This window comes from Eptesicus fuscus, chromosome 13 (assembly GCF_027574615.1).
Source record: "Eptesicus fuscus isolate TK198812 chromosome 13, DD_ASM_mEF_20220401, whole genome shotgun sequence".
NCBI classification, from domain to species: domain Eukaryota; kingdom Metazoa; phylum Chordata; class Mammalia; order Chiroptera; family Vespertilionidae; genus Eptesicus; species Eptesicus fuscus.
Genome location: NC_072485.1, coordinates 66,503,432 through 66,515,131, shown reverse-complemented (window position 1 = coordinate 66,515,131; position 11,700 = coordinate 66,503,432). Strand labels below are relative to the sequence as shown.

At 32.4% G+C, this 11,700-nt stretch overlaps 1 protein-coding gene across 1 annotated transcript; it reads right to left on the bottom strand.

Moving 5' to 3' along the window:
• Positions 1–7,148: 7,148 nt before the first annotated feature.
• LOC129151328 (olfactory receptor 10AG1-like) lies at positions 7,149–7,736 on the bottom strand. Its single transcript, XM_054725707.1, has one exon. It carries the CDS (start codon positions 7,734–7,736, stop codon positions 7,149–7,151), a length of 588 nt encoding a protein of 195 aa, XP_054581682.1.
• Positions 7,737–11,700: the final 3,964 nt, after the last annotated feature.

Genomic DNA, 11,700 nt, shown 5'->3' with positions numbered 1-11,700 from the left:
TGGGAAGAGGAAATTTACTGTGTGCTTTTATTTTTATCTTCATGGATCAATGCCTGTTCTTTAAATTGTTTGTGGATGTTGAGATTGGTTTTCATGATCACTGCAATTATTTCTAATTTAACAATATTACTATTGATACATTTCCCATTCTCTCAGTGTAGATACTATAGGTCAGGTGTCCTCAAACTATGGCCCAAGGGCCACATGCGGGTGTTTTTGCCGTTTTGTTTTTTTACTTCAAAATAAGATATGTGCAGTGTGCATAGGAATTTGTTCATAGTTTTTTAAAACTATAGTCCAGCCCTCCAACGGTGTGAGGGACAGTGAACTGGCCCCCTGTTTAAAAAGTTTGAGGACCCCTGATAGGTTATCACTGTAAAATTTCTTGAAATTTCCTTTAAGATCATTGTTTGTACTTCCTGAATAGAACCCCAAATAAACCAAACTATGTCCCGCTCCGCATAGAGACTGGCAAAATTGGGAGTTGTTAAAGATAGACCCATAGCTTTGCCATATGATCTAACTTTTAATGAATTACAGTTCTTGACAATCCAGCTCTATGTCAAAAATTATCTTCTGTATACATTTTCAACTGCTTGTGGCAATCCTTCTTTCCCTTACGTCACTCGATTATCTTGAATATACATGTCTTTATTGTACAGTTCATATTATTAGGTAGTTTAAAAAAGAGGAGATAATATTTTATTGTACATAGTGGTATAAAACAAATTATTTTTTTAGTAGAATACCGAGTAGGGAAAATAAGAGAGTTTTATTCTGGAAAAGTTGCCTGGGAACACAGATACAGATAGAAACAGTAAAGAGGGAAACCCTGGGAAAACAGGAATGGCCGGGAATGTGCATGTATGTGGGCAGGAGGAGAACTATGTTGCCTGTGATATTTACCCTATGTGCCCCTCCGCTATTTTTGTTGTTCCTTAAAACACAGCACTTTAGGTAACCATTTCTCACTTTTTTTTTTAGGAATAAAGATAATTGAAACTAATGATGGCTACTTTGATCATTTGCACAAAGGTTTTATGATTGCAAGTCAGGGCCTTATTTTATTTTTTTATTTTATTATTTTATTATATTTTAATTTTTGTGTGTGTGTTTAATTGGACTTCAGTTTGAATCCTAATTCCTAAATCTGTGTTAAATAAAGCAAGTGTTTAATATGGTTCGCTTCTTTATTTGTGATAATTAAATGAAATCATATTGGTAAAATTGCCTATCAATTTTAATTATTATCCTATAATTATAATTATGAATATGATATTATGTTCTTAAATTTTTAGTCCCCAGTGTTATATAACATATTGCCTAGCAAAAAATGTATTTAATGGAGTTATTGAGTTACTTGGTGATTACTTTTTCCATTCTTTTCTTTCATCAGTACAGGGATAAAGGAAGGTGAGTGACACCCCTCGGGTACAAAATTTAAGAGTCACTCACTCATTTTCAGGGCTGGCTGATTCCGTATTATACAATCCTGAACGTGTGTTCCTCCTTAGATATTGTATCCCAAGCATATCTTGACTCAAGATTGGTCCCAGCCCTGCCTTTCATTTCTCTGTCCTGGTGAACCATGTTCACCCAACACAGTGGAACTATAGTGTCATGGATAAACAATATATTCCTACCAAGATGCACAGGATTTTAATTCTAGCTTCCCACCTGCATGCTGTGTGGCCTTATGCAAGTTGCTTAATTTCCCTTGGCTAACTTACGTTAAACACAGGATTTTTATATGAGTTAATGCATTTAAGATATCCAAAGTAATTTGAAGGAGTTCTGGCATTTATGAAAGCATTGCTAAATGCTAGCTATTATTATTGTTATTTCAAACTCATTTAAATTAAATTTTACTCTTTCTTCTAAGCTGCAATTAAAAATACCCTCTAATTTACTTTTTCTTTGTAGCACATGTTTAAAATGAAAAAGGACTAAGATCTTAAAGCTATCAATCAGAGTGTTAAAACTGGATTAATTCTCTGCCAATATTTTTGCTTATGTTATTGTCTCTAATCTGTGGGCCTAATACCATGATTACTCTCACTACCCAGCCATAGTCTTGCAACTTGGCTACTTCCTTTTGATGACTTTTCTTTTACCATTACTAATGATCTGGAGGCAAGGGCTGTGACTATTTTCTACCTGGGAACAATATAGGTCTTAGAAAATGCCTGATTCCCAAACTGAGTAAAGCATCAAAAATTGTTTAAGTGAAATCATTATTCTTAAAAGGGAGAAAAGGATAAATATATAATGTAATAAGATTCCAATTTTTATGTATTGCATTTATGAATGGCAGCATTTAATAAAATAATTTAACCCTTATTTAAATAAAGTGATTTCTGGTGCTAAAATATATATGCAGTTTCTAACTGTACAAACCCAATTTTGGTGATGAAATCATAAATCTATTTCATGAAATATGTCAGATTTGTTTTTGTTTTTCTCGAGAGGGGAGCAAGATTGAAAAAGCAGAGATCTACTTTTGTGCTTTAACAAAATTATCTAAATTTCTCTATTTTCTTGTAAATGTTTAAGTACTTATTAATCAAGGAAAATAAAATTCAATGTTTAATCATTTTATTTTAAATGCCAGTCTCCATTCCTTGAGTAAATCCAAATAATTAAGAAAATGTATACAATATTATAATTTGTTAGCTATAAAGAGCTAACCAAGCTTCAAATATATTTATGTATTTGGTATAAAATTTCAAATTAAACCTTGAAATTAATAAAACATCATATAGAACTTAAACATTTCTATTATATTAGAAGTCCTTAATTTTATTTTATTTTTTAAAATAATTTTTTAAGCTTTCCTAATGGTTGTACTTTATTCATGGACTGTTTTAATTTAAATCTCCTGTTACTATATCAAGTTGAATACATAAATATTATACTTATTTGTTACATGTTGGCTCAAAATGAAGTATTTTATAATATTACCTGTACCTGAAAAATATTCTTCAATACTACAGTTTACAGTATTTCAAAGTGATTTAACATCATTTCATTGTAAAATTTAATAAAATTAGAATACGTAAGAGTTGCTTTAAAACAGACACATTTCCTACTATACGTTAAATATTAATTTTAAATTAAGAAATATTAACTAAAGCTTAATATCTTATAAAATAGTTCATATTTACCTTTCTTACTTTGGATGTTGCTGATTTTTCTTACTATACAGGGTTTAAATATTTAAATTAATGTAGGTGAAATACTTGTTTCATCAAAGATATTGAAGCCACCTTTAAAATATTCTGTTCTTTATAAATCAAAGGTGCTCTTTAAATAAAAGTAAGTCATCTCTACCCCAGGGATCTCTTCCACCTAACACATTTAAATTTTCAATTATACTTTCAAACTTTACTTCTAAGAAAATGAGAATGTGGCACTAGTCCAGCTGAGGTATTAGAAAAGATGCCAAGAAAACAGGCTTCAATTCTGGGAAAGACAGATTTTTTTCAACACTTATATTGTTTAAGATCTTGAGTTGGAATCAATTTCTTATAACAAACATAGGCTGTTGCTTCCTATTATTTAGTAAATAGTGACTTCTAAGGGTTTATGCTTATGAAGAGAAAACATTGACAAGATTGGGAACTCCTATAGTCACGTGATGCTGGAAAGTGACTAGGAAAGTTTATTACAAAGTATCAGGAGCCATTTGTCATCGTGGAAAACAGAGAGGAAGGTGGTGAGAGGCCTCAGGGGAACCAGATGGGACACAGCACAGCAAAGGGGCGAGAGGCAGCCAGGCTGAGCTACTGCAGATGCACATCTAACAAGCAGCTCAGCCGAAACGGAGTTCTGAGCCTATTAATGAGCACAGAGTAATTTCATGCATGGGTAGAAAGATCTTCTGATGCCACAGAGTATAAATTTCAGAAAATGGCTCAAATACAAGCGAGAATTTACTTAATGGAGAGAGCTTACCAAATTGGCAAATTATGGACATAAAGAATAAATGCTACTGGGACAAGTTAGCAGCCTTAGTGGGAAAAATAATAAACCTTATATTTTCTTAATACTCTATATTATAGTAAGAAGAACTCCAAATAATACACAAGCTTAAAGGTTTTAGAGAGTGAAATGATAAAAGTATTCTAAGAAAAAAAAAAGGATTTTATAATTTTGGAGTAAGGAAGTTTTAACTATAACTCAAAATTTAGAATAAAGGACACTGAAGTTGAAAAAAAAGCTTCCTATGTAATAATAAATAAGTCTGCATGATAAAAAGACACAAACTCCCCAAAATAAAGTCAAATAGAATTGATATAATGGAAAAAATAATTACAAATGATATCTCAGGTAAAGTGCTCTTGGCTTATTCTTAAATACTGAGGAACAGTCCAAACTATAAATAGAAAAATGAACTACACAAATGAAGAAATATTTCACAGAAAAGATAGGAAAATAATCCCTTAAACATATATACAGATACTAAACTTTATTTGTAAAATTTTATGTTTTAATCTGAACAATGACTTAGTTTAAAAAGTCTGAGATATTTCCTATGCATTATGTATATAAAACATGAAGCAGGCGCCATTGACCAATTGTGTTTATTTTTGATTCAATCAATTAAACATGCATGCATATAGAGTTATGCAGTAACATAGTATTGCAACAAGTTTGTAATTGCAAAAGATTGTAAACCAACTAAGTAAAAATAATCATGTGGGTTATCTCTTACTGGCTTAATTGAAATTAATTTTGATATTGTCATGTTTTCATTTTTCTCCCAGAGCTCTATGATGCCTCTAAAATATGAGTTTTATAATTTATGCTAAATTTTCTAGTGCTTCCAACAGGAAGACTGGCTTGCTATGACTCAATGAATCATAAACAAATATGGACGTTATTTCTTTATTTGTTTTAAATCTTGGAAAATGTATGTGGCTTGGTTTTCAGTAAGTTCTTCATAGGCTTGATTCATTTATCCAAAACAAATCAGTACTATTGCCACTTTGGAATATATTTTTGTTGTTGATTATTTTTTGAGGTAAAAGGCAACTCATTTTTCTGAATTAGTTTCAGGAAAAATAGAAGTGTGGCATAAAAATAAAGAGTATTAGATTATGGTTCATTGTAAATATATGTTAAATAACATTTAGAAAAGAGAAGGAGATATATGTAATGGACATTCTAAATACTGTCTTTTAACCTTAACTAAAGGCATATATACAGCAAGATTATGGCTTGTTTTTCTCAACAATATACTTGATTTATGTTGTATGTAATTGTGTTTTATTAACTCTTATTACTATCTGGTTCTCCCCTGTATGATGTTGTCAAAATAATTTCCATACTAATTTGAGAAGGATTTAACATAAAATGATGTAAATATAAAAATTCTCAGATGTGTGCCTGGCACACATATGTATGTATTTCTGCTAGTACATGCCTGGGAGTAAGATAATCAGTGGAATGCTACTCAGCCATCAGAAAAAGTTGAAATAGTGGCATTTGCAACAACATGGATGGGTCTTGAGAATATCATGCTTAGTGAAATAAGTCAGAGAGAAAAAGTCATGAACCATATGATATCACTCATATATGCGAGGTAAAACTGAAAACAGCAAATGAACAAACAAGACAAACAAACAAAACCTCATAGACACAGACAACAGTATGGTGGTCACCAGAGGGAAGGAGGTGGGGAGTTCGAAGTAAAGGGTAAAGGGGGTCAAATAAATGGTGACAGAAGATTTGACTTTGGCTGGTGGGTGCACAATGGCATATCATAGAATTGTGCACTTGAAACCTATATAATCTTATTAACAAATATCACCCCAATATATTTCATTAAAAGGTAGATTAAAATAAAATTTAAAATAGTTTCTTCAGATGAAAGCAGGTTGTCTGCTAGAGTGCTGTCCCAATCCACATGCCTGCAGCCATGAGAGCTCCCATTGCTCCATATCCTTTACACCTGCAGTATGGTTAGTCTTGATTTATTCAGCTACAATTTTTTCTTTTTCTGAGGAGTGTGTCATAGATCTCATTTGGTTTTAAATTGCCTTTTACTGTTTACTAATGAGTTATTTTTATTTTCCTGGTCATTTGGATTATCCTTTATTTTGTGTAAAATTCCTCATCATGTTTCCTTTCAATTTTCCTCCTGAGTTTTCTGTTTTGAACTTGGAGTACTTCTTCATATGTGGTGTTGTGGACCCTCTGCAATGAAAAGTTCGCACTGAATGGCTTCTTTGGATGAGGAGTACTTCATCATCAATTCTGTTCCACATATCACTGTTTTTCACTATGGCTACTACTCTTATTTAAATGATTTTTTTCACAGCCAAGGTCATGAAGACCATATACATAAACCTTGAAAAGAGTCATGCTGCATTTCATATTTAGGTTTACAAATTATCAGGATTTTTTTCCTAAATTATGTGAAGTAAAGGTCATGTTCTTTTTTAAAATACATTATACTCATTTAAATTAATGTTTATTAAAATACCATCTTTTCTACACTGAAAACTTTTACATATTCAAGTGTCCTATAGTCATTCAACAAATATTCTCTATAGGCTTTCCATACACAGTACTCTTTACAAACTGATATCTTTTTAAAGTAATTAATAACAATAAATGGAGAGAGGAACTAAACTGTACATTATGGTTTTTAGGGAAAAACATAGGGACATGCATTACTAGAAAAAAGATACTATATATATTCTGTAAACAGTGTCAAATCAGCAGTGAATTTGTGCTGACAGAGACTAGTCCCCTAAATATACAATTTTCTAAAATATTAGTTTTTTTATTAGAAGTACAATCACTTGGGATATAACTTTAATATCAAAAAGTCCAGCCACAAATGGCAAGTTTAAGAATGAGTAAGCAGAAAAGAAAAGCACATGATAACTTCTGATTAGACCAAAGCCAAAATGGAGTAGGGGGGACATATATTCCAATCAGTGGTTAATGTGTGTTTAATAAAATTAAGAGAGACATTTTCTCAATGCCATCATGACATCCTTATTCCTCAGAATGTATATCATGGGGTTAAATATCAGGGTAACAATATATAGAAAAGAGAGATAAATTTGTTCTAGAAGAGTGTTTGGATTCAGGTTATAAATATGTAATGATTCCAGATACACAGAATAGAGCCACAACTATGTTGTGAAATGAGCAAGAGGAGAACGCGTTGGTGACTTCATGGTGGTAGACATGATTTTACTGTAGGAGCCAAGTGTCAACAAAAAGGGGATCATCATCAACAGCACAGCAACTGTCAAGACCAGCATCTCATTCAGAAAAGTGTTCCCAAGGGCCAGCTTGAGCATTGGGAGGATGTCACAGAAGTGATTAGCTTGGTTAGATCCACTAAATGGCAGAGAGAAAATATGGAATGTCTGCCCTAATGTGACTGGAATTCCACTCATCCAACAGCCAGTCATCATCAGCCAGATACAGAGCTCATGGTTCATAACCATGAGCAGAATGTGACAAATGGCCACATGGAGGTCACAGACCATTACTGTCAGGAGAAAGCATTCTGTGTTCCCAAGCATAAAGATAAAGCATACTTTTGTAATACGGGCAAAGAAAAATAGGATACTTTTCTGAGTCCAAAGATTTGTGAATATTCTGGAAAGAGTGACAGAGACATAACAGATTTCCAGGAAGAAAATATTACTGAGGAAAAAAATACATGGGGGTTTGGAAAGCCTGGTTATTAGAATAATAATGCCTTTCCCCATAAGTAGTATCACATAAACAAGAAAAATGTCATAAAAAGAAACCTTCAGTGATTGGGAACACAATAAAATCCCCAAAGAACAAACTCGATCATTGAAGTGAAATTCGCTTCTGGTTGGTATTTTGTAGTGTTCCATCTGTAAAAATAGTGAAATTAATCATTTATCCTTTTGATTTTTTTTAATTGACTAGAGAAGATTGAGGAATTTATATATATATTTTGTATTCAAATTCTAGCATTTTATATCATAATATTAAAGAGAAAAACTGAATCTGATGGTGAACATATACTAAATCTAAAGATAGCAATACAATAAAATATATAGTAGGTTTGCATTTTAATGGAATTGAAGGGTTCCCTTACCTTTTATATAAATAACCCTTGCCTCTATTTCAGAACGCCAAACACTATTTGGGTTTCTGTCTTAATCAGTGCTACCCAAGTAGCTATTTTCTTAAATCTGAAATAAATGCTGCTACCTCTCACTTTGGCTTTTTATTTTTAAGGTTAACAGAAACCTATCTCCCCAAAAAAGAATAAGGTGATTTGGAAAATAGAGGTTAGAACAACAACAACAAAAAAAGTATGCTTTAAAGCAAATAAAAGTACAAAGAGTAAAAACAAAGATGACAAAGAAATGAAAAATCCCATGTTTGTATTCTATTTTATGCCTACTATTCTTAAGAAGAAAATAAATTCTAAAAATATTTTTAGTGAAAAAAATCATAGAATTAATCTTTAATATAGCATATATATATTTTTTTCTATAGTAAGTCATAGAAACAGATATAAATAAAGATAAACCAGTATCTTTTCTTATTAAAAGGGGTTTGGTCCAAATTAGTTTCAGTTATTTACCTGATTAATTATTAACACACACATGCTGTACTTATGTAGGATTCTATGATCTCCAAAGTGTTTTAGTATCAGTTCCATTTCAATTTCCTGTATCATAATGAAGGTGAGAAATCCAAATTTTCAGCTTTGATTGGAGTGCAAATTATGAGCTTAAATCCATCTTCTTTACATGGTGAGAATGTTGAATCGTGATTCTCAGAGTTCTACAGTGTTCTAAAATAAACGAAAAATATCAATACAAAAATCAAAGTGACATAATTCATCCTTTTTCTTTCATATTTAGTAATAGCTGCTTTTTTATTTGTTATGTAGTTTTTATTTACTGAATAAAAATTATTTTTTGAGTTACATATTACATTCTTTTTGTAATGGATCCAAACAATAAATAAAAATATAATAATAAATAAATCAGAAATTATTTGAAATCTTGCCACTATGAAGAAGCCAATATTTTCTTTTTCTTTTTTAAATATATTTTTATTGATTTCAGAGAGGAAGGTAGTGGGAGCCAGAGATAGAAACGTCAATGATGAGAGAGACTCATTGACAGGCTGCCTTCTGCATGCCCCCTACTGGGGATCGGCCCTGAAACCTAGGCATGTGCCCTTGACCAGAATCCAGCCTGGAACCCTTCAGTCCACAAGCCGATGCTCTATCCATTGAGCCAAACCAGCTAGGGCAAACCAATATTTTCTTAGAAACAGAGAACAGAGTAGAGGTGGTTGCCAGAAGCAGGGTTGTGGGGAGGGCAAAATGGATGAAGGCGGGCAAAAGACAGAAACTTGGAGTTATATGAAAAATAAGTCATAGGATGTGACCTAGGTGACTATAGTTAATAATACTCTATTGCATATTTGAACGTTGCTAGGTGAGTAGATCTTAAAAGTCCTCATCTTAAGAAAATAATGTTTCATAACTTTATATGGCAATGGATGTTAAGCAGATTTATTGTGGTGATCATTTCACAATATAGACGAACATCAAGTCTTTATCTTCTACACCTGAAACCAATATAATGTCATATATCATTATACCGCAATTAGAACAATAAGAAAGTTATTTTTTTGTTTTATGTATTATAATTTCTTTGTAACAAGTCCAAAATCTAAATAAAAACATAATAACTAAATCAGAAATTGTTTGAAATTCTATCACTGTGAGGAAGGCAATATTCTCTTCTTGTCCACATCCTCCCAGATACTGCTAATCTGAATACACGCCCACTACTGACAAGCACACGCAAAATGCTACATGAGATTATGGAGTGCGATCCTTCTTTGTTTTATAAACATAGAGCTATGACCTACATACATGTGCATTCTTTCTCACATGTCAGCAAAGCTTGGGATGTCCTCAGAGAAGTGGATCTGACGCATATTGTTGAAAAGCTCTGCAGAGTTGCTGCTGCAGATGTTTTCCAGTGTGTTAGGGGGTTCCAGCTGAGAGGGCCTTCCCTTTGCTTCCAGCTTGCTTTTGCACTATAAAAAACCTTTAGTAAGCATTCTTGAACAAACACATGTAATACTCATTCTTGGGCAAATATTATTTCTACCACTTGATGTTACTTTGATGCAATTTTTTAATTAAAAGATAACTATTTTGATTTTACTTTCAAAAGAAAAACAAAAAACCCCACCAAATTATTGCCCCCAAATGATACAGAATTCAATCATTCCAGATGATTCACATAAAATCATTTTAATGAAAAGACTATTTATATGGTGTATTACTTTCTTTGATCTGCTGTAACAGATTACTACAGATTGAGTGGCTTAACACAACAAAAATTAGGTCTCTCACAGTGCTAGAATTCAGAGTCCCAAATCACAGTGTTGGCAGGTTCTCACTCCCTCTGAAGGCTTTAAGGAAGAATCTTTCCTCATTTCTTCCAGCGTTTGGTGGCTCTTGAACTTCTTGGTTGCTTGGTTCTTGGGTGCATCCCCAATCTCTGCCTCTGTCTTCACATGGTGTCCTCTGTGTCTCCATCTGTTTTCTAAACTTTCTATGCCTTACTGTCTCATAAGGTCACTGGTCAGGGATTTAGTGTCTACTTTAAGTCAGGATGATCTTATTTCCTTAATTTGATACAACTTAATTTGATACAACTGCAAAGGCCTTTTATTTTATCCAAAAAGGCCACATTTTCAAGTTCTAGATGGAACTTGAAAAAAAAAATATATATATATATATAATTTTGGGATATATATATATATATATATATATATATATATATATATATATATATATTTTGTGATATATATATATATATATATATATATATATATATATTCCTATATTAACCCAATACACATTGATATGGATAGTTTAGAGTAAAAATTTCAGATACTTCTAATACTAAGTAGATATTACTGAAGCAAAACTTGAAATTGCAAGGGGAGGGATGATGTTATCAGAGACAGTTAGTGCTGGGATAATAGAGGGGACACCCTCAGGGTTTGTAGTCTTAAAGCACCATGGACAGTGACAGGAGATAGAAACAAGGAAAAAATGCAAACAAACAAACAAACAAACACAAAAGAACCCCACTAGGATTCCCTTCTTCCACCATCTCAGCTACTGCTGGTTTTTCTTCATTGACCAAATATAATCATAATACAGTGGAGGTCAGTAAATATATCTGAAGGAATGGGAAGGTTAAAGAAATATATCACAGAACATGACTCTAATCTCTGGTTATAAAACACACTCAGTTAAGTATCATTGTATTGCTCAGACAATCGCTTACCTCACTAGTTCATAGTGAGAGGAAAGATGAATCTTCAAATTAGACTGTTACAATTGAGATAATTTGTGATGTGATTACACGGAAGCCCTTTACTTAACTCTAGCCCCTTAACTAAGGCCCCTTAACATAATGGGAGGTTGCTATGATGATATAAATGATCATTACTTAAAAATGGGTGGAAGGGGCAAAGGGGGAGAAATGGGGGAACATCTGTAATACTCTCAACAATAAAAACAAATTTTTTAAAAAGTGCAGAAATTTCTGAAAACAACAACATAGGAATGAAACTAGATATTTTTTTCCTGTTGTACCTATGTGACAAACACTTAAACACACCTGTTAGCAAGTTCAAGTCTTTGCG

What these genes read in the sequence shown, in the direction of transcription:
- LOC129151328 (XM_054725707.1), bottom strand. Translation starts at nt 7,736, where the DNA reads ATGGGGAAAGGCATTATTATTCTAATAACCAGGCTTTCCAAACCCCCA.